This window comes from Larus michahellis, chromosome 3 (genome assembly GCF_964199755.1).
Source record: "Larus michahellis chromosome 3, bLarMic1.1, whole genome shotgun sequence".
NCBI lineage: Eukaryota > Metazoa > Chordata > Aves > Charadriiformes > Laridae > Larus > Larus michahellis.
Window position 1 is genome coordinate 81005606 of NC_133898.1, and position 27225 is coordinate 81032830.

Consider the following 27225-nt stretch of genomic DNA (forward strand, 5'->3'; position numbering starts at 1 on the left):
CCCCCTATGCTTACCTTCTGTAAGTTGTGATCCGTACAATGGATTTTTCCTGGTGTTTCCCTGCATCCCCTTCCCATACACTGATGAGGTCCTTAGGTATTCTGTGCCACATAGCAGCCTACCCCTATGCTGAATCCTGTGCTAAATTCCACATCCACTTCTTTTCAGGCATGTCTCCAGATTACATGGATTCCTGACTGGTGTTTCATCAACATACCAGTTCCGGTCTCCTGGACAGTCTTTTCATCTGTAAGTTAAATAAATAACTTGAATCATATCTGAATACCTATTGACTTGAACCAAAGTCCATGTGATAATCAAGGTACTCTGTACTTCCTTGACTACACAACTCGTCCTTCCATCAGAACGGCCATGCCTGGTTTTAATTATCTTAAATTTAATTATAATATATTTTAGTTATGTGAAACTGGGATGATGGTAAAGGACAGAAGTACAATTGGAGAGAGAGAATTTTCTAAGGAAAATGGGTAATGAGGAACACTTTTAGAATGGGAAAAAAATTAATATTAATCATAAATCTAGAATGGAATTGCCATTTGTCTCCTGTCACCTAAGGAGTGAATTGTGCTTAAATTTAATACCGGGGGCAAGGATTTAACTAGATTTAAGATGGAGTTTGATTAGTTTAGTTTATAAATAGGATTATACAGTGTTGTCCTCTGCATTGCATAGGATTAGAGTTGCGATTTAAGGATGACATATCCTGCCCAAATTGCAATTTAGCCACTCAAAAGATACACATCTCAGATAGTCAAATCTATTTCTTTTCCAAGACTGCTTAACACTATGCATATAAATACATTAGGCTCCTCCCTGCCTAGCTGAGACATTTAACTTGAGTCACCCACACGTACTTAGAGGTGCTTAAATTGTCTAGATATCTGGACAGCCTCCTAAATTCTCTGTCATTCCCAGGAGAAGCTTGAAAAGGTGAGCTGGGGATTAGATCTGTGACTGATCTCATCTCATATGAGAGTGGTCATTACTGTCCCTGACTGATAGAGCATTCAGCTGGTTGTGCCATATTAGAGCACTGACAAATATGGGTGCAGCACTCAAGCTAGGTTATTTAAACCTGTGTCTTCCACCTTGTAGGGGAGAAAGGGCTAGGCAACAGAGGAAAAATGCCTTTCAAGTAACCAGGACATTAAACTGGAAGGATGCGTATCTAATTTTCTAATCAGTAATCCTGGAGATGGTTTTATCAAATGACAATACATATTTTTTTAAATGCATAATTATTTTCCGGGATTAAGATGTGGAAATTGAGTTCTGCCGCTTGCAGCTAATATCTCAATTTCTGGATAACGTTTGGCTTCCTTATTTGCTTGCTCGGTTTCAAGTGCTTTCACACAAAATGTTCTGTGGCTTAATGCTTTTGATTACTGCAGTAAGGGAGGCATGAATTCATTCCTCTTAATCTGGCTTCCATCCTTTAATCAGTCTTTCCATTTCTCGAGTGAGTTCTCCAAACAGCAGGCTGTTGTCAGGAGGCAAGAACCATACTTCCTATGATGCCTATACTTCAAAGAGGGTAGATAGAGTTAATCTGAAGTACATGGAGGCCTTTTAGATTTACTGTTGGTTCCATACATCCTTGGTAGAAAAAAAATAAATAATGTAAATGGACTGGATTGCTCTTTATAGGCACCTGTGATTTCTGTGCATTCTGTAGAAGTGCAAACATTTAGCTAGGTACAGTGATTTTCCAGTGCTACTCTCAGAGACTGCTAAAGTGACTCTGTTGCTGTCTTCCCAGCCATGCCCATTTCCTCCATTTTTCTGTGCTTGAAACCTGCATTTTGATGACAGCACCAATGTTTGATAATTAGAATTTTATACAGTTTTATTCCAGTACCGTGTCCTGAATTATCTGAATATCTACAGTTACAATATCTTAAATGTAGAAGGAATTACTGAAGTTATTGAGTTCCTTCGTTCCTTCTTACATTACCTACCTCTGAGGCAAATGGGTATCTTTATTACTTGATAATTATATGTACTAGTTCAAAGTCTGACAATTCCAAGCTATCTTTTCAGAGCTCCCTGTAGAGACAGCTAAAGATAATCTCATTCTCCATCCCTGTTCAATCACTATCTACCTTTTGCTAAATACTTGTAAGAGAGAAAGAGCCGACTTTATTAATTCCCTTAGTAAGTCTGCCCTTCCTCTTGGCTGGCTGGGCTAATCTTAGCTGTATTTTAGAGAATAAGCAGATTCACCTTCTTTTCCTTTTCTCATCTGTAGTCCCTTGACTCCCTCGAAGGAACCAGCAGAGACCTACGTTTAATCAGTGTTTCCCTTATCACAGAATATATTATGATTGTCACATGTAATGGTCAGGAGGGCCATGGATGTTCTCCCTGAAGACTGAGAACACCTTACTTTCCCTGATAAATATGTACATGCAGGGTTTTTTGGTCATAGTGATTTAATAACGTTGCCATAAGCCTTATAGGTGTATCTTTACTTTCTATTAACAAGTCTGATTTAAGAGGAATGCACAACTGAAAATAGTCTTCTGACCCCCGACAAGTTCCTTTGCAAAGTTTCCAGATATTAATAGTTTGTCTCTTCTTGAAACTGAGGTGGCATCTCCAGTTTAGTGACCGTAGTTTTAATTCCCATGGATTTTGTATTTTCAAGCCCAAATCAGAAAGTAGAAGAAAGAATGAATTTCAGAATGTTCTTATTTCATGTTTGTGCCTCCAGTTATTTAAGCTAGTAGCTTTAAATAATTGTTATTTGAAGCATAGCACAAAAGCAAGTTATTTTAAAAATCAAGTTTCCAAACCTGGGGTCAAAAAAAGGAGGTGAATTCTTTGTCTGTTTGTCTATGATTCCTGCTTCATCCCAATAATTTCTAAACTCCTGTCTGATTTGAGCCAAATTTCACAGGGGAACAGATATTTGGAAGATTGTTAAACTCCTGCACATATTATGAAAATGTGTATCTTTGCAAACGTTCCAGGCAATGGAAAGGTGACAGTGTTAGTTTACATGTAAATAGATACAGGAAACCAGAGAGGAAAGGCATCTTGCAGATATCCCAATTATGGGAACAGCTTTACTTAAAGCTCACAATCAACCATGACAAAAAAGCCTTGAGAGAACTAGCTTTAATTAGTTCCAGTGTTCATAAAAAAAAAATTATTTTTCTCTGCAATATTTATTCCTTTCCTGGCAAGAATATTTCTCAAACTCAGACATGGACAGTGAAAGTAAATGGTGGCTAGAATTAATTCTAGTATTTAAATTTAGGGAAATATACATATGTAAATACACAACCTTAAATGTTGCTTATGAAATTACGAGGAAATCTAATTTTGTCTGGAAAATAAGTTTTTCCTAATGATATATTTTAAGGTGTTTAAATTATGGCTTGCAGAAATTATGATATATTAGAAATAATTTATTAAAATTTAACAAGTTTTAAAACTTTCATGCAGGTAATTCCTACTTGCTACATAAATTTGCTAAATGAGTACTGATTCTTTTGTAGGCCAAAAGATGCAGCCTTATTTATCTTTCATCAGAGTGTTATAACAGAAAGGCAAACAGTGTCACATTTCTCGTTAATAAATATGGGCATGAGCAGTTTCTTTGATTTTTCTGTAAAAGATTATTTATTCTTTGGAAGTCATATGAGTCAGACTAATAGAAAAAACTTCCTATTGCAACTTCTAAGTGGGGTCCTGCAAAGAATCTCATTTAACTTCAGAATAACTACTTAAAAGACCAAGAGTTTGAGAGTCTGGACCCCAGACCTCAGCCTTCAAAGGACATACAAACTAGAAACTTCATTGGTTTTTTTTTTCCTCAATTAACTTGTGAAATTGAATTTTTGCAGGTGCGAGTTTAGAGTAGGTGATAGCAACAAATAATGCTATAACTGAAAGAATTATTAGAGTCATAGAATGGTTTGGGATGGAAGGGACCTTAAAGGTCATCTAGTTCCAACCCCCCTGCCATGGGCAGGACACCTCCCGCTAGACGAGGTTGCTCAAAGCCCATCCAGCCTGACCTTGAACGTTTCCAGGGTTGGGGCATCCACAGCTTCCCTGTGCAACCTGCTCCAGTGTCTCACCACCTCACAGTAAAGAATTTTTTTCCTCATGTCCAACCTAAACATACCCTCTTTCATAGAATCATAGAATAGTTTGGGTTGGAAGGGACCTTTAAAGGTCATCTAGTCCGTCCCTCTTGCAATGAGCAGGGACATCTTCAACTCAGGTTGCTCAGAGCTTCATCCAACCTGACCTTGAATGTTTCCAGGAATGGGGCATCTACCATCTCTCTGGGCAACCTGTTACAGTTGTCCCTTGTCCTGTCACTACAGGCCCTGGTAAAAAGTCTGTCTCCATCCTTCTTATAGGCTCCCCTTTACATATTGAAAGGTCACAATAAGGTCTCCCTGAAGCCTTCTCTTCTCCAGGCTGAACAACCCCAACTCTCTCAGCCTGTTCTCATAGGAGAGGTGCTCCAGCCCTTTGATGATCTTCGTCATCCTTCTGGACTCGCTCTAGCAGGTCCATGTCCTTCTTAATGTCCTGGTTTGAGGTAGCCCAAACCGCAACACTTATGTTGGGAACCCCAGACTGGACAGTACTCCAGGTGGGGTCTCACCAGAGTGGAGTAGAGGGGTAGAATCACCTCCCTTTATCTGCTGGCCATGCTTCTTTTGATGCAGCCTAGGATGCGGTTGGCTTTCTGGGCTGTAAGTGCATAATGCCAGCTAAACACCATCCTGATGTTTAGACTTGTTTAGGTATCCACATGTAACACAAATGCATCCAGAATGCTGTTTTCACTTTTGGATACCACATTGCTAGAAAAATGCTGATAAATTAGATGGTACTTGAGTGAGAGTAATAAACATTACTGGAATAAGTGACATTTTATATTTTTTTCCTCCTAAATAAGAACAAAAATGTATAACTTGAAAGAATTGCTAGCAAAGAATGGGTATGACATCTATAAATACCTGAAGGTTACAAACAACAAGAAATAAGAGCTAATATGTGTAATCTGAAAGTATAGGGGAACAAAACTGAGAGGGCAGGAGGGAAAATTGGTACATTTTGCTGTGTATGAGATGTAGTTGGCTGTAGAAGATTTTACCCATTAAATTACTGGAAACTCCCTACCTAAAATGATGAAAATTGAATGGGAAAAATTCTGGAAAAATACTCGTACCAAACAGCACTGCACTGGGTAGGAAACAGTCATATCTGAGTCCTCCAGTCTTTACTTAACGCATCTTTTATTCACTTCAGTGGGGAGTTTTGACATTATACTGAGTGAAGGATGAAATGATCAGTTTCTAGCCTTCAACAATATAAATCATTAGTGCTTCTGGACTGTTGAATATTTAATAACATTTCTGTTCAAAAGTAAACAACTTCTCTGTGAATGTTAATACCTTTTTCCCACAGCATGTCTGTTCAAATATGCTAAGTAGTATAAATGGCAGTAGATAGGGCAAAACGTTGTTTATGCACATTCACATTTTTTGCAACAAATCCTCTTCTGAGGAATTTTATTGTTCACAGAGGGGAAAAATTCATCTACAAAGAAGCTCAGCTAGTAATAAGGTGATTATTACACATCTGTACATCCCATTTGATAGTTGGCATATCTTAATTCTTCTTTTAAAACCGTGAAAAAGAAAATCAAAACCAATAATCTGTCCTTCATGGGTTTGGTATCATAGCATAAAATGCATTTAGGCATTTGGGATCACAGCATAAAGTGCAGTGAAATTTTCATTTTTTAAATACATGGCTTATCTTTGGCTCTTGCAGTGCGAACATCACTTCTTCAAATGTCTAGTAATGTTTTGAGGCATGAAAAGCTTCTGATTGTCATTGTTGACACCTGTTGTTTAGCTTAGTAAGTGAGTACTAGTTAGTGTAGTGTGTATCACTGGTGGATTAATATACAGGAACTGCATAAGTAGCTCCTGCATTGCATAAGTTTTCTTAGTCCCAGCCCTCTCTACATTGGTCTTACTACTGTAGATTCCCGACATTATTTATTATTTCAGTAGCATCCAATTTCCTTCTTGGATTTGGCAGTAAGGTCAACACAATGAAAGGCCCAGACTGTCATATTCCCCTTCCTTCCTTCCTTCCTTTCCTCACCCATGCACAGCCACTCATTTCTTTCATTTTTGGCACATCATAAATTAATATTTACCAGTTGTAGCTTGGTACCAAAGGAATAATTATTTTCTAATCACTCTGCCTTCAGGGGGTTCTCCACTTTGCGACTGGGGAAAAAGGGCAGGCTTGGCCACCGGGGGTGAGCGCTTCTGTGTTTCCTTTGTAAGGACAGCTCTGTTATTAAGGCAGGGCACTGTGTGTTGAATTCTAATTGCCTTGTGCGAGGGCCAGCCTGTTTGGAAGCAGCCCAGTGCGGGAGGTGTTGGCTGCGATTAATAGTGCTGCAGCCCGAGGGCTCCCTCGGCGTGGGGAGTTCTGGAAGTTGGTGATGCACAGCTGATGGGCAACTAGCAGTCCAGTGCTGTAGCCAGGGTGGAACACCTTGTCTTCCCAGTACCCATCCAGGTTACTTTTCTTACCAGCTGGGAAGTTCAGGTACCTTTTCTTTAAATATTTGTTATTTACTGCAATGAACTACTGACCATTCAAAAGCAGGTTGTTGTATCCATGCTATAGAAGTATGTCGGCATTCATTTTACATGCATTTGGTGAATTTTATAAAATTTAAGTTACAAAACTGATGTGTGCACTTAATAGGCCTTATGCTGAACCAGTAAAGGACTATGTAACAAAGGTTGATATATAGAATATACATTCTTCAAAAATTGTAGAAAATTTTCAAAGGTAGTATGTTATGATGGATACGCTAAAACCACAGAAACCATACCCTTAGTTCTGGTACTAAGGTTTTGATTTTAAATTAACACTGGATTAGTTATCTGTCTCTGTCAAGACTATAATAAAGGGCTTTTGTTGCAATCCATCATAGGGCTTTTGTGTTATACACCATACGTAGAAGCTGTTAACAGGAAGACTTAGATTAATGCTGAGAGAAAATGTCATCAGATAAAACATAGGTCTCAAAAAGCAATTTCAAATCACATAGTTTGTTAATACTTTTTTAGCCTTTGGGGAACAGAGGAAAACTTGTAATCAAAAATTAATTTGAGCATTCTTGGCTGTACCTAAATTAGAACCCAGGATACTTCCAAAATTGTTTTTAATCAAATGACCTGACAGAAGCTCACTAGGAGACAACTAATGAGTACAGGGTAATCTGAATAATATTTGGTAACGCTAATAAGAAATTTTGCAGGTCTTTTTTCAAACCTTACATGTAATAATTTAAAAGATTTCTATTTAGAGGTAGGAGTTTGTGTGTGTGCATTTATATAATGCAAATACATTGTGCATATGTTTTATATTTTTTTAATTAACTTCTTGGGAAAGCTTAATAGAAATACATGTGCAAGGAGTCACTTTTTTTTTTTTCCTTGATTAATATCGTAACAATAAAGTGCAGTGAGGTTCCACATGACTTAAATACTTCTCCCTTAATATATGGACACGTATGATGAATATATATATTTTTTTTTTTTTTTTTTTGTAGTAAGGTGTCATAAGACCTTGTGCCTGTTTGGGGACAGTGATTCTCATGTTTTCTGTGCACTATTCACAAGATCGGTTTTGTAAGACTTCACTGTAGCTTAATACTGTAGTTTCAATGTTGGAAGGAAAAGAATTGGTGATTAGTATTTTGAGCCTTTAAGATTTGGATTTGAATAATGCAATTATATTCTGATTGTTTACTGTTTTGTAAACTTAAAATATCAGAGGTCATGAAGGGATGGATCACCATATGTGTAACAAAAGTTTTGGTTTAAAGATACTGAGAAGTAAAATTCTAAGGAAAAAAAAAACAAAACAATTACCAATTAATTCTAATCTAGCATCTGGAAATCTTTAGTGGTGTTATTTTGTTTTTTCATTATACTTAGGGATTTTTTTTTAATCAGAAATTTTATTCGTTGTCTGTTCTGCGTATTTTATGTTACGTGTATTTTGTAAGTAAGTTGTTACACCAAAAAAAGTTCACTCTCTCTTTTTAATTTCCATTATTGCTTAAAATACTTAATGTGAAGGAAGTTTGTATGACTAAATGTTTCTTGCTGTAGACATGCTAAGCAATGTCACGTCCAACCACGTTCACTGAATTTTGTCTATGAGCCAGAAATGCAACTGGCTTCGTGCCTTATTGCCCCAGGTAGTCCTACTGTTCAGGGTAGGTGGTGTTGAACCTGTTTGGTTTTTTTTTCCCTTAAGAGCAATTTGATATAAATAGTTTCTTTACTAAGACAAACAGAAATGTTTTTATGATTATTAGCAAAACACATCAAATAACTACACTTATGGCGGCTGGATTAGTTTTTGGTTTGTTTTTTTTTTGCTTTTGCTGCAGATTTATTAAATTTGATATAAACAACTTGCATTTAAAAGACACTTACCATAGTAAGATAGAAGCTGTTGGTAGTGGGGAAAAATGAAGGAAGCAATGTAGTTAAAAGAATCTGTGCTTAACAAACTGACAAATCAGTAGGTACTTGTTTGTATTCCAGAAAACCAGAGGTGAAAACAAAGGAAAAAACTTCAGTCACGTGAAATCAAGCTGAGCTTAGCTGTGTAGAAAGAAACTATCTAAAATAGCCACAGTTTGTAAGCTGCTGTGCTCTGAATTGTTTGTGTTTGAATTCATTAATAGGAATTTTGCTTAACAAAAGGGACGAGATTTGCAAAATCCACGTTGTTTACTTAACCCTATTGTATTTTGCACCTGTATTGGGAAAAAGAAACGAATATTGAGATGAATATTCTCTCCTTGTAGTTAGGATACCTTAGTTTTTTGCTCTGTACGCATGATCGGAGTGAAATCTTTCATTAGGGGTTGAGGGGAGGAGAGGACTGTATAGATGATGGTGACAGGTTCTGTCATCTGCGTACTGGGACTAGAGGGGCCAGTTACAGCACAAACAAAACACAGGTGGAAGGAATTTCAGACAAGTGTGTAAGGACCCTGTGGAAGCCCAAACCCATACAAACGGGTTGTAGCTGGAGTCAGACTCTGAAGATCTTCCCCAGCAAAACTGGAAGTGGTACGGAAGCCCTGAGGGCTGGGCGTATTCAGTAGAAAGTGGTTGCCACGTGTTATGATGCTATATTTTGTTACACGTAGCTCAATGACTCGACCCAGATTGCAGTGTTTCACTCACCAAAAATATGCTGTTGCCTCCTCTAAAACTTGAGTTAGCCCCTGTAGTTATGAAACGGTATGTCAGCTTTCTCCCCTGAATATTGCTGCTGTTTCTATTAATGAATTTGTACTTGCTGCATTGATACTGGAGGGTCATATTTTGCAGCCTTAACTGTACTGAGAATTATGCTGTTCTGCCGTCACCAGAATCATCTCAATCTCAGTGTCAATTAACTATTTAAGATTTTTTTGAAAAGCTAATTTATCACAGATAAAACTCTTAAAAGTCAGCATAAAAATAATTAATCGCTCCTTTTCTTCCCACCCCTAACTTGCCAAAATTGCCTTCATTTTTACTATACTATTTCATGCTAGTTGCAACCAATATAGGGCTGAAAATACAAAATTTTTTTCCAGTGTAAAAAAAAACCATATTTTTTCATTTGTTTAGCTGAATAAAGGTGAAACTTAGAAATTTTGGCAAGGAAGTAGATGTAGCTGTGGTTTGTGTCTATAATCAAACCCATAATTTTCAAACGTTTTTTCCACATACTTTAAAGATGAGTGTGCCTGTATGTGTGCAGGTGTGCATGCATACACATCTGGGAGAAAATCGGCTGGATGGTAGTAGCTGAAAAGTAATTTTAGCACTGTCTGTAATTATGCCTTAGAGATTGAGTAGAACTCAAGTCCTACCCATTTTGTGGCTGTCATCTGTTTTCTGCTTATCTGATGTCACAGATATACTGAGATGCATTTTAAATACATTTTATAAGAGTTAGATTGTTTTTTACAATCTGTTCACTATTATCTTGCTAATCAAATGGTTTCCTATACAAAGTTACTGAGACAGAGACTTCAGTCATCCATTGATATATTAATCCGTCCCTGCATAATGTTATCTTCAGTTCAGCAACAGAACATTTGGAGAATGACGTTTGAGAAGCTGTTATTGGTATTACTTCAGGAACAGTATTTTTTATATTTGTGACTACAAATAAATTAAGAAATATTTTATTAATGACTTTAGGGTTTAATAAAAAAATAAATATATGAACTTCTTTTATATACCCTATATAGGCATTGCTCCTTATGTTGTCTATTCAAAAAAGTTGTTACACATTTGGTCAATCTAATATAGGAGGTCTTAAACTGTAAACAGTTCATTTTACACTCAAACAGCACTGATGTCAACATCACTTTCTAATAATATATTTTGCATTTGTTTTCTTTGACACTGCTTTTTAGTTACAGGAAGTTCATCTTTTCCTCATCACTTGCAGTTAGAAAAAATTTTGAGAGCGAGTTTCAGAAGACTAAGATTTGAGGGAAGTATTCCAAGGAGAAGATCTTTCATTCTGTGACATGGTTCATAACAGAAAGGATTGCAAAACAGTAATTTTAACACATTTCTGTTGAATTGTCAATTTAAGATGTCAGTTGTCAACTTGTCAGTTCCAAGATGTATCCTCTAAGGGATGTTAATTGCCTTTAGAGTTTTAAAATCGTTATGTTGACTCAGCAGTAGGTGGTAGTGGCCTACTTTCTTGAAGGACACCATACTGTTGGTGTCTGTCATTTCTCAAGCTTTTGCCTGGACCTTGATCTTACAGTGACAGCTGCAGAGAAAAAAGCTACATGAAGTCTTTGCACATTTGCCTTTTCATAGTAGAGGTGTGTATTAGAAGATCTTCGTCTTTGTATTTTTTGCAACTAGTATAACATGATGTCTCGTAGTATAATTAAAACTTGACAAGAGAACGAGCCTGTTTTATTAACTGATGCAGTGCTGATTTTATCAGATTCATTAACACATTTGAGGATTTTTATTAGCTACTTTCATTCTGTCCCAAAGTCTGTATAGTGTAGATGCAGTTAGTACATGATTATGTAAGCAAATATAAGAACTATTGTATATTCTATTTCTGTTTCTGAGGGTGGGTGGGGGAAGTGTTAAATTGATTGTTGTGTTTCAAGCTGTGGTCTGTTCTGCCAGCAGCTAGAACGTGATCAATTAAACGAGGCACATGAAAGGCATTGCTGTTGCACATTGTTAAAGGAAAATTACAAGAAGTAAGGTAATATCAAGGCATGAAGATATGCTCTAGAAGTTGTTGGAATTAAATTTAACCCCGTGAAGGCAAGGGCATTCAGTGCTGCATTATTGGTATATTATATAAAAATTATAGATTAATGTCTTTTATTAATGCTAAGAAAATAATGTCAAGTTTAGTAAGGATGAAATGTAACCTAATCAGAAGTGAACTTTTATTTAAAAAGACACGTGATTGTGAAATTTCATTAGTCTTCTGAAAGAAAAACTGAAGTATAGTTTAATTACCAGTTAAAGTGCAGGGCAGGTTAGTTAGTTCGTTTTCCCCACCTTAATGTTGTGCTTTCATTCCTACTTGCCTTACTGTACTTACTAGAAAACCTGAATCATTACTGTGACAACTGACATTTCAAATTTTTCACAAGCTTCCAGTAAGGCAACATTTCTTTGCACATCTTGCACTTCTGAGATGTTTCTACAGGAGGGGAAGGGAAGGGAAAGCAAAGTTGAAGGGAAAACGATCACCGTTTTGTACACTGCTGCTCCCCAGGGCCTGTCTCTTGGCACTAGCAGCAGGGTGAAAGCGTCCTGGTCGGAGCCATGGGAGCAGCGCTGCTCCTGCCGGTTCTCCTGCCTGGGCGCAGGGGACAGGCATCCCAAGAGCAGGTTTCTCAGCTGCTGCCAGCAGCGTTTGAGAAGTAGGAGATGGAGATAGAACAGCATCACCCGTAAGGCCCCCGATAGCTGAAGAAGGCTGTGCAGCACACTAAACAACTTTGCCTTTTGAAAAAATGGGCAGTCAAATGTCATTAAGGCTATTCTTCTAAAAAGATAATAATTAACTTTCATTAGCACCATTGTTCTGCAGTTCTTTAATAGGAATTAATTGAAAAAGCAACTGAAGTGTTTTACCTAATTCGTAAAAAGTCATGTATCAAAGCATGAGAGATTGATAAAAACATGAGATACTCAGTATGTACACGTGTTCGTATTCTGTACTCATACTCGCAACATACGTGGTGTTGTGCCAACCATTGTGCAACTGAAGTAGCAGAGGGGTTTGTAAAGAAGATTAGAGTTGGCTTCTCAAGTGGATTCAGAGTGCTACAAAGGATGCATAGGAAGTGGGGGAGAAGAGTTTTCAATAGTAGCTCTGCAAAAGAGATCAGCATCTCCTTGTAAAGAGGAGTTTCAGTTTAAGATCACTATAGAATAAAGCACTTTCAGTTAACTCATGTGTAAACTAGAGTTAAACTAGCTTCTTAAGAATTGCTTCAAAGATTTGTATGGGACAGGAGGGAAGAGGAGGGATTTGTGTTTGAAGATTGCCTTCCCTTCCCCTGAGTTTTGAGCCGGGGAGCGGTGAGGCTGAGGGGAGGGAGAGCTCTGAGACTGTGCGACAGGAGAACTGTGAGCCTCTGAGGAGGTGTCACATAACCTTTCTTTCAGCCCAGGGATCCTCTTATGCACTGACAGGCTGCTTCTCTTTTCTGCCTGGTTGGGGTTGTGAACAGTTTCCAGGGTTTGCTTGGGAACAACATGGTAGCAGGATTTTATGATCTAGGAATGAGCTTTTCCTTTGCTGGCCAAGTGGCTTGGGTAATGTATGGTTTGGGAGCGGGGTGGGGGTGTGTCTGTATTTTTTTACTGGGGGTGTGTCTGTATACTTTTCACCTAAAGGATATACTAGATTGTAATGGTGCCTTTTTTTGTTTTTTCCTCTTCCACAGCTCTAAAGCTGCATAATAAATAATAGTGATTTCAGAATTTTTCAGCTTTCTTGATAAGAACTTCATTAGGAAAGACATCTTTTATAGGAGTGAAGAAATTATTTGGGTACAGGAAAGTTCAGTTTGCTGTTGCACACCTGTTTCACTAAATACGATTGGGGAGGAATCGTCAAGATATTCTAGTGGTTGCAACAAACTGCAAAGAATATGTGGTCTGTGGTGGACAAATTACTGGCAGGTATTTTTGTTGTATACTGCGTCCTGTGGCAGTGAGTTCCACGATTTGTTAAATGTGCATGAAATGCCTTTTCCTTTTGTTTTTTTTTTTTTAACCATGTTTGAGTGGTATTTTCCTTCATTGCCTCCTTGTTCTTGTTTCTGTGGGAAATGGGGAAATATTCTCTGTTTGGGTTTTGCATAGTTTTTAAACGTGATGCATAATTTGGAAGGTGTCAGTTATATCTTCTGTCATTTGTTTCCAAGTTTATTCTTAATTTAAAACTATACCTTTTCCCATACTTGCTGTTCCCTCTGCTACCTTTTCATGTTATACCGTATCTTTGGGTAGGACAACCAGAGCTGTGTTATTCAGATATTAGAAGATGGTATTTGTGGGGTTTGGGTGAGAAAAAAGGCCAAAGAGTAGATTTTCTGAAAATTCTAGAGAGGTCAATGCAAGAAAGTTTCTAGTGTCTTAAAAGGACTTTTATTCAGGTTCAGAGTTGTACATTTTGAGGTCCAGGGAGTTCGGGCTTACTCTCTGCTTGTAAAGCATCTTTTTTGTCTATTGGAGAAAATGTTTGGGCCAATACTGTGTCTTTTCATCTGTTTTATTAAGTGTTCTATCTTAAACACATCAGACTGGTAAAGGGCCATACACACTCAAACGCTTTTATTTGAAGTTGGTTATAATTACTTTTAAGATTATTTTTTTAATTGCTGTTACATACAGTTTGCTAAAGAATCTGTCACTTGGTCATCTGGAGCTTTATGATCTATATGTGCTATAAATTGGGCAAGTTTTTTCATGAGTGATATGAAGTCAAAGAGGACTATCATCACTTAGCAACATCTTGATTATATGAGGTAAAATGAAAGAAAAAGTGCACTAGCCATCAACTGCTTCTATGCCTGTTATTTACAGATATTTTTTTAACCTTCATAACCCAGATCTATATGAGACAGAAAGAAATAAGGACTATTTCAGTTTCTTTTTTAAGTAGATTTTTACTTTTTCTGTGAAAACATTTCTTTACATACTTGTTTGGACCTCTTTTTAAAAGACTTGCCTGCTGTGCTGTTTATACAAGAGTATCATTAAAGGCAGTAATCAAGAAAGGGCTTAACTCTGGGATTAATATTTAATTGCTTCTGTAGAACATTGCTCACATATCACTTGTTGTGTTTCTTTTACAGCAACAGAATAGTTCCTTTATTTTCTGTTGGGGAACCACGATAATGAACCTGTAGTTAAAGGTTTCTTCAGGGTCCTGTCACTGGGGGGAGAAGGGGTTGTGTGCTCCTAAGGCAGCAGAAGCTCTGCTGGTGGGGCCCATTTGATCTCCTTTGGTTCAGGCAAAGGACACAAACACCTGTCTTGTACGAGCAGGTGTAAAGTCTCACTTAAACAATAAACACTTCCTCATTGCTTCTGAGACTGTGTTCAGATTTGCACTTTTTATTTCATTTAGCTTGTAGGTAGCAGCTAGCTTTTTAGAACTCGGGTATTTAGGAACTAGAAGGATTTTGGATATTCCTAGAAAATTAAAAAAAAATAAACCTGTTCTTATAATTTACCCCTGCCCCATGTACATTTCCATAATTTTTACCGGTGATATTGAGAAACTAAATTACAAAATTTTAAGAACTGTATAAACCTTTCCCTTAAGCCAGAAAAATTATTTTAATTGGTTTTTATCCCTCAAAAGCATGAAGTATTTTGGATTATTCTCTCAAGAAAATAAAGGCAGTAGACATGGTGTTAAAATGCAATGAATGAAGTCTAATGAGATCCTGGAAACACAGAGGTGTTTCTCAGGTGGACTTAAGGATCCTGCTTGGGTCCCTCAGCGACGAGCCTTGGCTTCAGTGAAAGAATATACTCCCAGGAAGAGTGGCAAGGAGAAATCGAAGCAGTCTGCGAGAGGAAGGTACTCCGTTACAGTCTCTTTGACTATTTTAATTCCCCTATGCCATTCTAGGTCAGCAAAATTTCAGCTCTAGCACCGTGGCCTTATGTTATTCTTATGCAAAAAAAACTCTCCCTTTCCACCAAGTAAAGATAACAGTGGCTAAATGTATACTGTAGGGAAGAATCTGTGGCACAACATGAAGCCCTAACTGCATCCTGGGAACACTTTGGGATAAAGCTTCTAAGCAGAGGACAGATGAAGCTGTAGCAGGCTGTACGGTTGAGGTTCAAGGACTGCAGGTTGAGTTGTGGAAAACTTATCTGCCTTGCTGTCTGAAGAAAGTGTAATCTCTTCTGCAATGGGATAGGAGACTAAGTTATTACAATACCAAGTGTGTCCATTCTCTGCCTATCAAATGGGAGTTTTGTATTGGTCATTTGGAGTTTTACATGACAGATCATGGAAAAATTACAGAATTTTAGGGAATCCATTTTTCATGAAGAAAAGTTTTAGTAGGCAGATCTTAATAAGCAGCACTAATAAGATGAGAGGCATAACTTGTCCCCTGGGAAACTCCTTCCAATCACTGCCACGGGTGCAGAAAATTACAAGCCTGGGGTTCACAGCCTGAGATGATTCTTACACTGTCTGCAGAACTAGTAAAGACTCGTGATTAATTTAACATATGTAGATTTGGAAAGGTGTGGAGGGGTAGAATTTCTGAGTCACTGAGGACTTCGCACTACAAGTTTATTGAGGACACTTGTATTTGGAAGATGCATTCTTACCTGAATTTCTTGCCAGTAGCAGTGTAGGTGGAAGGGAAACATCTTCTCTTTTCTTGCCTCAATTAGATGTGATTTAGAAGTGATGTTTAGACTAGAAGGGTGATTCCTGCTAGTAATATGACATTACATAATGAATGGATCATACCTGCCTTTCAGGTGGAATAGGCAACTAAGTTTGACTTTGACCTCATAATAAAGGGAATTTGTTGTTGGACTTTGCCTGGCCTGACTAAGGAAGTAGTCCATCAAGAAGGAAATAATTCTTTAGTGTTTTTGTACCGCAAAGATCTTCCTGTCTTTTTTTTCAGGGGAAAAAAGAAAAAAGCATGAACTGTAAAAAATTATTTGTCACTTCACTGGCATCTGAATCAGGTAAAGGTTTAAAGAGAGAGAAAGAAATAGTCTTTTGGTAGGCAAAGAAGAAAAGATTTATGTACTCAGAGCAATGAATTCCATCAGTACTATGGAGGTATTTTTACCTTGTTAGGATTAGTCAGTTTAACTTTAGACATAATCTGAATTTAAAATATGATTAAACTTATAGCAGTATTTTGTCTCCTTTCTTTACAGGTTTGCTGGTCCTCTGATACATTTCAGAATGCCGCTGGTAAAAAGGAACATAGACCCCAGGCACCTGTGCCACACGGCTCTGCCTCGAGGTATCAAGAATGAATTGGAATGTGTCACCAATATCTCCTTGGCAAATATAATCAGACAACTGAGTAGCCTAAGTAAGTACCTTGTCCTAGTAATTGTATTTAGAACTAATATACTTTACAGTCACAGTTTCTGTGGTTGAAGTAGGAGCACCTTTTCAAATTCTCAGTAGAAAATTGTGGCTGAGCCTTGAAAATTGTGGCTGAGCCTGGAGGTGCACAAATCTATGGGGCCGGATGGGATCCACCCAAGGGTATTGAAAGAGCTGGCGGAGGTGCTCGCCAGGCCACTTGGTATCATTTATGAGCAGTCCTGGACAACCGGGGAGGTCCCAGCTGACTGGAGGTTAGCAAATGTGACACCCATCCACAAGAAGGGCCGGAAGGAGGATCCAGGGAACTACAGGCCAGTCAGTCTGACCTCGGTGCCTGGGAAGGTCATGGAACAGATCCTCCTCAGTGCCATTACACGGCACATGCAGGAGAACAGGGTGATCAGGCCCAGTCAGCATGGGTTTGTGAAGGGCAGGTCATGCCTATCAAACCTAATATCCTTCTATGATAAGGTGACCCACTTAGTGGATGAGGGAAAAGCTGTGGATGTTATCTACTTGGATTTTTGCAAAGCTTTTGACACCGTTTCCCACAGCATTCTCCTGGAGAAACTGGCTGCTCATGGCCTGGACAGGCGTACTCTTCGCTGGGTAAAAAACTGGCTGGATGGCCGTGCCCAGAGAGTGGTGGTAAATGGAATTAAATCCAGTTGGTGTCCAGTCACAAGTGGTGTCCCCCAGGGTTCGGTGCTGGGGCCGGTTCTCTTTAATATCTTTATCAATGATCTGGATGAAGGGATTGAACGCACCCTCAGTAAGTTCGCAGATGACACTAAGCTGGGCGGGCGTGTTGATCTGCTTGAGGGTAGGTTGGCTCTGCAGAGGGATCTGGACAGGCTGGACCGATGGGCTGAGACCAATGGTATGAGGTTCAACAAGGCCAAGTGCCGGGTCCTGCACTTGGGTCACAACAACCCCACGCATCGCTACAGGATTGGGGCAGAATGGCTTGAAAGCAGCTCGACAGAAAAGGACTTGGGAGTGTTGGTTGACAGCCGGCTGAATATGAGCCAGCAGTGTGCCCAGGTGGCCAAGAAGGCCAACAGCATCCTAGCCTGTATCAGGAATAGTGTGGTGAGCCGGACTAGGGAAGTGATCATCCCCCTGTACTCGGCACTGGTGAGGCCCCACCTCGAGTACTGCGTTCAGTTTTGGGCCCCTCGCTACAAGAGGGACATTGAGGTGTTGGAGCGTGTCCAGAGAAGGGCTACAAAGCTGGTGAGGGGCCTGGAGGACAAACCTTATGAAGAACGACTGAGGGAGCTGGGGTTGTTTAGCCTGGAAAAGAGGAGGCTGAGGGGAGACCTCATCACCCTCTACAACTACCTGAAAGGAGGTTGTAGAGAGATGGGGGCTGACCTCTTCTCCCTGGTGACAAGTGATAGGACGAGGGGAAACGGGTTCAAGTTACGTCAGGGGAGGTTTAGATTAGATATTAGGAGACATTTTTTCACTGAAAGGGTTATTAAACATTGGAACAGGCTGCCCAGGGAGGTGGTGGATTCACCATCCCTGGAGGTGTTTAAAAAAAGGGTAGATGGGGCACTGAGGGACACGGTTTAGAAGTGGCTCTTGTCAGGGTAGGCTAAAGGTTGGACTCGATGATCTTAAAGGTCCCTTCCAACCTCAACAATTCTATGATTCTATGAATGTACTCCTTTTGTGCCTAGTGACTAGCCTGGACTTCTGTGAAAGAAAGCTAGGAGTCTTTCCAGCAGCACATCTTAAAACTGTTCAGACATATATTTCTGTTACTAGTGGAACATGACAGAAAAACATAGCTGGTAGTTAATGAAGTCAGTAATTGCTAACCTTAGAGCAGTTCTTGAGTAGGGAATATGACATAATGAGGAATATATCACTGGTTGCTTAATTCTCTTAACTTAAACCCTTGATCATGTTGTGGTCATTCAGGAAAAAAAAAAAGTAGTTGCCTTTTAAAATAATAAACCCAGAAATGTAATTATTACACAGTATTTCAAACAGCTGAAGATCTTTCTTCCTCCTTCTCCCTTCTGTCAACAGTTTTTCCCTTGGTGCATTTGAGAGGAGTGACTACTTCTCAAGCTCTTGAACTCTGAAGATTTTCTGAAAAGGCTGGTTTATGGGTTGTTTTTTCTTTAAGTTACAGCAACTTTAAAAAGTTGTCAGATGAACCAGCATGATGGCATTTTAAATTTCCAATACTACAGGTGCTTTTTAACTACTAGGACATTAGTAAGACTACCAACACAGTAAATATTAAAATGTGCGTGTATATGCATCTACAGTGTGAAAAACAATTTCAGCTCCGTCAGTATCTTAGGGTCATAGGTGATGTAGCCTAATTTGTCAATTAGATTAATTTGGTTATTGGTTTGATGGTATACTGTATGGTGACTCTGTTTTGGCAGGCTTTCAAAGCTGTTAGGGTGCCATTAGATTGAAGACTCTAACTGGGGACAGTGAATTATGCAATCGAGACAGGAAGGCTTACACCATATAAATATGAACATTATTAATATGGCTGCTGCAACAGCAAGGAAAATAACTATTTAAATTCTTTTCAGTGAATCAAGAGCATATCAGATTAGGTGCAGTATATGGTCACCATCTGTGGTCTTGCTTTGTTCTGCCAAAAGCCCTTCCAGTCTTAGCTGCTCGTGTACTAGCTTTCCCTTCCAAGTCACTCTTACTAATACCGTGTTCGTTTATTTTAGTTTGCTTGTTTTAAAAATTCTTATATGATTATATACTCCATATAGGGTAATTTCCTTTCGTAGGTGGCATACCAAATTTACATTTGATATTTTCGTTTGTAAGTTTCATTTGACCTTAAAAAAAACCCACAAAGCACGTGTTTTTTCCATTTGAAAGAACACCAACTTCTAACTCAACATCATGGTTTCAGTGCTTACCTATTGAGATTCAGCTGCCTTTGCTATGTTTTTTTTGCTATTACAGAGCTTGTGCCAGACACTGTGTGCACAACTGCTGAGGAGGAGGTCAGGATGAAGCAATACCAGAACAGAAAGAACTCAATTAAGAGAGAAAAAACAGTATTGAAGAATATCTATTGAATCCTCCCACATTTGTTACATGGCTTGCCTAGTGTATAGCACACTTAGAGAGATACTTTCAAAGGAATGTAACAGTAATTATGTAAACTTTTCTGTAAAAGGAATGTGGTTCCACTTGAAGCGTGCATACATAGAGATGAGCCCTAAATTGGCTGGTTTCGCTTGGCAGAAGTTTCTGTCATGAACTTGTGACTCTCTAGTGGTCAAAAAGGCATGCAACGTTGGAAATGACAAGGAAGGTAAAAGAGGAGGGAAAATGTATTAATTTACTTTGCAACAGCAAGCCCAGAGTAGGTCATTCAGGATTTTTTATAAGTTAAACACTGATGAGCAGGACCTGTTACATCAGTGTTTTGTTCTTCCCTCCAAATAGCACCATGGTGTTTGTAGATTTTCTACGGGCAGTGTTTATACCAACTGAAGAAAGTTTTTGGTTTATACTGTATGTGTTTTCAAGAAAAAAATACATTATTCCTACAGTTAAATAGAATATGTTTTGCAACATAATCCCTATTTCTCAGCCATGTTAAGGATGCTCTATAAAAATGGAGATTGTGTTACAAAGGTATGAGTACCTGTGAAAGTATTTTGTTCCAGAATATATATATATATATATATGTATTTAATTATTTTTTTTTTTAGCTTTTCTGCCTGTTTGTGCTAGTAGCAATACAAATTCAAAAAGATTTGGGAGTTCTGGCATAGGAATTTTGTCCCTAATGCTTAAACCCAAATAACCAGTCTTCACTCGGTGTGTCACTGTTAGTGGTGTACAGCGAGGCCTGCTGACACGCAGATAAATGTTAGTAGTTGCCTGTGAGTCACAGCCAGTGGGTATGGTTTCGCAGCAGTCCCCTGGCAACCAGCTTCTCTGCAGTCCTTCTCTTTTTTATTTTCTGTGTATAATGTGTATGTTTGAGAATCATCCTTAAATTGTAGATGAAACAGGGCTTCTCTCAGAGCAGAAACTGAGCGCTCTGGTAGGGTTTCATTTCCTTTAAACTAAAGCTGCTTTTGCTTTTGACGGTAAAGTTACACAAATTTAAATGAATGGTCTTTGACCTGATTAGCACTTAGTCATTTCTGCCTCTAAGATTTTTCAGTTACTGGCCCTCAAACAGAGAGGATTAATCTCCTGCCATTATGACTCTCAAGACCAACCATTCTTAACCTTTCTTCTGATATGATATGGACAAAGAGCACTGTGATGGAATTAGAACCTCCAGTACTTTAAATGATACCAAAAAACATAATTTAGAAATGTTTTTAGAAAAGCTAAGTGTAGAGTTTTGTCATGTATGTCGTTAGATCTCCATTCTTGGAGATATTAATAACTTGACTGGGTTAGTCAAGCAAGTGGATCTAATTGGATCTGCTTTGAGCAGGGTGTTGATGACTTCTGTATGTTGATGACTAGATGGTGTTGATGACTAGATGACTTCTGGAGGTCTTTTCAACATGTACAGCACTGTTTCTATGATCTTGGACACTGTGTAAGTAGGATATGCCTGCAGAAATAATACCTATTAAATAACAGGAATGCTTTTCCTGCATTTTAATATAAAATGAAAAGAGCTTTACATCAGTATATCAGCAATAGCTGCTATGTGTCTCCATACAAATTCTCAGTCCTTTCATAGTTTATTTGATGTGTTGCTTTTAATTGTTCAGTTTGAGAAATTTTTTGACCTTTAAAAGAAGTAGAGATGAAAGGACAAAATATTTATTTCTGCTTTGAGTGATAGTCCTTGCCTTTCTCCCTGGAGCATGAAAACACATCAGTCTGTCTTGATGCAACACAGAAAATTGCCAGTAAGTAATTTCCACCCCCGACCCTCCCGCCTCCTATTCCCAGTCTTCTCTAACTTCATAAAAGGATCTGTCTTCGGACAGCTTTTCTTAGCACTGTGGCAACAGAAACTCTCTGGACAACAGCAACACTTGTTTTAATTTTCTAGACATTCTTCCCTGTATTTCTTGCTTTCTGCCTGTATCTGCTTTGGAGAAGTGCTTACCTTTTTTTTTTCACCGGTATTGCAGATACATTAGTACTCCAGTACTGCCTGTGTTTGGTATATGTTGGTGAATGTCAGACTATAGCATTCCAGCATACATGAAACATAACTGATAGCACTGTGCAGCTGTGCCATTGTTGGAAGATGGATAATAGTTCTCTTGTGTGCACGTAACCTCCTCGTTTTGTTCACAGCTGTTGACCAATCTTGCTTTTCCTTTTGTGCAGCTGTTCCCTGTACACAGAATCTCAGTATCACATAAGAAACCTAGCTGATGGGGTTTGTTCTTGGCCCTGGTCTCTGACATCTCTATCTGTGGAGGCGAACATTTCTCCTTTTGAGTATGTTCCTTTAATGAATATTTATATTGCAGGCATTCAGACCAGAACTGTTATTCAGTCATAGCAAGATGTCATTTCCCTTTTTTTTTTTTTCTTCTACCTCTGTATATAGGAAGAGAATGCTGCATAACTCTTGTTTGCTAAGCTGGAGTGCAAATTTGTGAAAATTTGCAATTTTCAATTAACATGGAATCTTCAGTAGCCTTTCCCCTCTTTCTATCTTTTCTTTGTATTATTTCCTACTTTTACCGTGCTGTCCTAGTTCGTTATTTCTTTTCCTCACCCCTTATTTGTTGGTTTTCAGGACTAAAATCCTGACTTTGGAGCATATTATTTCTCCCCGTTTTTTTTTTTTTTTCCCCCTTCTCACACACTTTTAACTTTTCGTCCTTATTTTTTGCTTACCACATGATCTCCTAGAGGGTTTTAAACACTGCTTATCTTGTGAGGGACATTTTCTCACCTTAGGAAAACCTTCAGTTTGCCATGGCTTAAGGTGTTAACATTCAATAAGTGGGAAATGTTTCATCTGAAATACTTACCAGCAAGGTGTCTGGACTGCAACTCATCTTTGGAACGAGGCCTCTTCAGACCAGCCTTTTCTCTTCATCTTGTCTCTACAACATCTTCAGCACATGGTGAGGCCCCTGCATGTTGCATGATCTGAGGTATGTCTCTGCAGATCTGCAGCTAGAGCTTCAGTCAATATTCCAGAACCAGCAGAATCCCTGTGACAAGTCCTGCCCTGGGAATCCTCCTCGCTGTGTTCACAAGCACATTCAGTATTCTCTGTGAATTTTCTTCATTAGTCACCTCTCTCTCTTCGTTATTACTGTGATAGCCAGGGAGTACTAGAAAAGTGTTCTTATGCACATAGGGTAAGGGAGCGGATGGACTTGAAAACTAAAGGCTTACTCAGCTTTTCAGAGACCCCCATCCTCTCAAAGTCTTCTGTCTGATTTCTTGATGTTGTCTCCCCAGCAGTGGCAGTATTGGTGATGTGATGTTGTTTCGTGTCCACCTCAAATGATAATGAGGTGATGAGCAAATGGTCGGTAATCTCTCATTGAAAAACTACCATGTGTTAGCAGAATAAAGTCCTACCTGTTACTAATTCCTTGCCTATGTAGTGCTGTGATTTCAGGTGACACTATCAAAGGAAAGGAAGAGCAAGGCTTCCCTGTGAAATGATCTTTAGGACTGGTGCCTTCAACATCAGGTTCATCTCTCAGCAGTCTCACAGATTTCTGAATATCTAATGGATAATTTCAGCCAGTTTACTTGGTGGTGTCCTCAGTAGGAGACAAGAAATTATATCTCAGACCACCGTGACTGAATATTTCTGAAGGCTGACTTTTTCTTCTTGGATGTCAACAAGAAGCATCAGACCTGCTCCAGAGATGGCCTTTAACAGAGTTTATTTGATAACTTCTGATACCCTGGTCAGGTTGGCTGATAAATGCCTAGTTCAATTTTGTTGGCTAAAGGAACCAAGTTGCCTCTTCAGTACTCTGATATTTCTGTTACAATCCTTAAATCCAGTCCTCGTGGACTGCCCTTACACCTTCATAATGATAGGTTCCTAATTAGCATCTCTGAACTATATTTAGTACATCATTTTTCAGAGCTTGCTCAACCGTAGCCACTAAAGTTCTGAAGGATCTACCAAGATCTACCAGGGGTCTTATCTCCAAGCCTGAGGAGACAGTTCAGTCTCCTAGCTTTTAGTCCATATCCTAGCCACTGACTTCTGAGATTGAAATGATCCTGATGAGAAACAAGTCTAAGGTTTCAAGTGAAACTCAGATATACCTCGATTTTTGCTAAAACATTCAATTAAGTAAAATTAATGTAGTGAAGATCTGAAGCTGAATCAACAGGCAACGGATATGTTAAATTATGTGTTAGAATTAACAGAGGAAGAAAAATGTATTAATAGACTTGGAATAACTTTCTTGGTTTGCTTTATAAAGATACGCTGGTGTTACATTGTTAGTGGCTTATGTGGTAACTAATTATCCTGAAAGAATATTTTCTAATATATATGCTATATTGTGTAGGAAGGAACTATTCAGTAGTGAATAATGTAATTTTGCATAGTGTAAGTATATTGGGAAGGGATTGTGCAGTAGGACATAAGACAGGTTTTACAGCTGCTTTTGTACATATTTTTATTTTTTAGAAAAGGTACTGGGCAAAAACATGGTTTAGTGTGTGAATGGGATTGAAATAATAGAAATCAAGGAACGATAGCGTATAGGTGGGTAACAGACTGAATTCTTAGCTTATTCTTTCTGATATTGTATCAATTTCTACATCTTTTTTAAAAATCAAATTGCCAAATCTGTATTTTTAAACTGTAATAATATTATGAGGTTTGTATCTTTCAATATATGAACATATTTACTATTTTAATATTAGAATAACATTTAATAATATTAAATTTAATGATAGAACACTTCATTAAACATTGCATGTAATAATGCAATATTTAATGTATTAATAATTTAATTCCAATGATAAGTATGTTGGATTAGATTTTGGTTGTGTACATGTTAATGCTGCCCTCCCTCCTCCCCTCTTCCCACTGAGCTCCAGAAATTTGACAGATTGGTTCAGGCTAAATTAATGAAGATTAATACTTTTGGCAACATTGAACAACTGCCTCATTTTGATTGTCCTGCTCGAGGCGTCTTACATTGGCCTGAGATTTACCCCAGTCATCCTCTTGAATTTCAAAAAAATATTGTTGTTTTACGGCATTGAGCATTTTAGGTGCTTAATTTATTTATCCAGATAGCTACTTAAAATTTAGAGCATAGTTCCTAGAGGTGGCTGATGCCATAGCTGATCTGCAGGATGCTGTTTCAGGTTTAGATGCAGTTGAAGGGTTTGGAACTCTTTCTTTAAAAATGCAAAAGGATAGTAAAGAAGTGGCTTCTTCCACCAGTCCGGCTTTAGGACCCGTGTCCCATTCCTCGTCTGAGAGCCTGTAATTAAATTTGATGGTAACGGATCTAGTATTGTAAAATGATTAATTTAAATGCCCTTTCCTTCAGGTTTGCTGACAGATACAGCCTAGAGAATGCTGTAGTTCAGGTGAATTTGAGGAGTGGAGTTTTGAGGGAACTGCTAATTTATCCTGCAGCATGTTAGTGTGGTTCTAGGAATTTGTATAACACAATGTATGAGACATCTCTTTGCCACACTTTGTTTAATTAGCCTGAAACAAGATTCAGAACTTTACGTGGTGACTGTAGTTGACTTCAGTTTGTCTGATACATACCCAGTCCCCCAGAACAAGGCAAAAGTAGCATTTCTTTTACCTTGGTATCCCTTCATATTAGTGTATTGGATAGTTAGAAATTATTCATTTGTGCACAGAAGCCAATGCTGGACAAATGTTTAAGACATTATGGGAGAAGATTAGGAGATAAAACAAATTAACAGAAACAAATGGTGAAAGAGAACTGTAAGACTGATTTGTAGGTTTTTTACAGCTTTTATAAGCCATTGTACACTTACTGCCATGGTAATGAACAGGAGTGGATGATACATGTTTTGGTGGTTTTAATTAAAAAAAAATAAATGGTGAAGGCAGTGAGTAGTATTTTTTTTTTGTTCTGTTTTCGGCGAGTAACTACTAGCTAGTATTCTGTTTTCAGCTCACAGATGTGTTTTAAGTGTCAGGAAAATAATTGTTCAAAAAAGGCTATCAAAATACACACACATGCTTGTTGGGGAGGAAGGATATCATGTTGCTTTCAGGGCATTTTATTTGGCTGTCACAACAAAGGACACCGAGTGACACCAGAGGGAGCTGCATTCCTGTATCCCTTTCTTAGTGAAGAGTTAATAGTGAACAGAGACCTTTGAGACAAGAGGAAAACGTTGTGAAAATAATAATAAGGTGAATAATACATTCCTTAATTAAAAATAAATAATAATTATGCTCTTATTTAAACGAAGAAAACTTGTACTCTGTTAATAAAACTAAATGCAGGTGTGATGGACTGAGAAGAGCAGCTGGTAATATTGGAGGGAATATGACTTGTCTTTTGAAAATGACAAATTTTGTTATATTTCTAGTCAATTAAGCAAGTTTTGCAAACACAGTAAAATAAGCTTTTCACAGATGCTGAAATAACTTACTTGCAGAAGTTTATATTGTCGTTTAATTTAATAGACAAACAAGATCACTGATCTTTCTAATCTGGTATTATGTGTCCAGCTGTGACCAAGATCCTAAGGCGTTACTATTTTAATTGTCAGAGTCATCTGTCATTCTCTTTATTGTGCTCCATGAAGCAAGAGTAGAGTTTTTCATCAAGCAGTCCCATAATGATGTAAATTTTCTGAAGTATTAATAGTACTCTGGAATATTCATTCTATGTAATGGAATTAATTTTAACTCCTTACTCTTCTAATATATTACCTATAAATTAAGTGTAATGAAATCAGTAATGTAATTTTTTCTTATAAGATTTTTGTTACTTATTTGAATTGTTATGACTCTTTGTTCAGTGTTACCACTTGTAGTTGTATTTTTTGTAGCCATTCAAAATTGAAGATATATTCATATGGAATACACGCAGAGACAGCAACGTGAACAAATGCTGGATTATAAATATTGCATACCTATATACCTTCACACATAGTATTCTTTTGAAGGGAAGTGTACATTTCACTAAAAGCAGACATTTTGCTTTGCTTGAAAAAGCGTTTAGTTAAATATACTTCAAGCTAAATAAAAAGACTGCCAACAGGCATGTAGGTGGAGACATTGTGGTTGGCATACCACTTCAAACGCCACAGGTTGTTCTTAATGTATTTCCCATTTGAGAATTAGTGTTCGTAAGCACAGGCAAATTATTCCATGCAATATGTTTGTGGCTGTATGCAACATAATGAAAAGATTTTTGAGACAGATTATTTGCAATTGGAGCTCATTAATGAGGTAGCTAAATTGTAAGCCTGATAAAACGATGTAGATAAAACAAACCGTAGCCTTAAAAAACACCTATAAAAGGGAAGTTGTTGGATTTTAAAGCCCTGCAGTTTACT

The 27225-nt window shown here is 38.1% G+C and overlaps 1 protein-coding gene across 6 annotated transcripts in view; it reads left to right on the forward strand.

Annotated features, from left to right (window-relative positions):
* WASF1 (WASP family member 1) overlaps positions 1-27225 on the forward strand; it is a 104129-nt gene that overhangs the window by 53241 nt on the left and 23663 nt on the right. For 3 of the 6 annotated variants that reach the window (XM_074580961.1, XM_074580963.1, XM_074580958.1), the window contains one exon: positions 16548-16708. In XM_074580961.1, coding sequence (XP_074437062.1) covers positions 16576-16708 — 133 coding nt within the window. In that variant the 5' untranslated portion in view covers positions 16548-16575. Of the gene's footprint in view, positions 1-168; positions 250-13057; positions 13296-16547; positions 16709-27225 lie in introns of those variants that run through there. The other 3 variants (XM_074580959.1, XM_074580960.1, XM_074580962.1) reach the window with 2 other exon arrangements.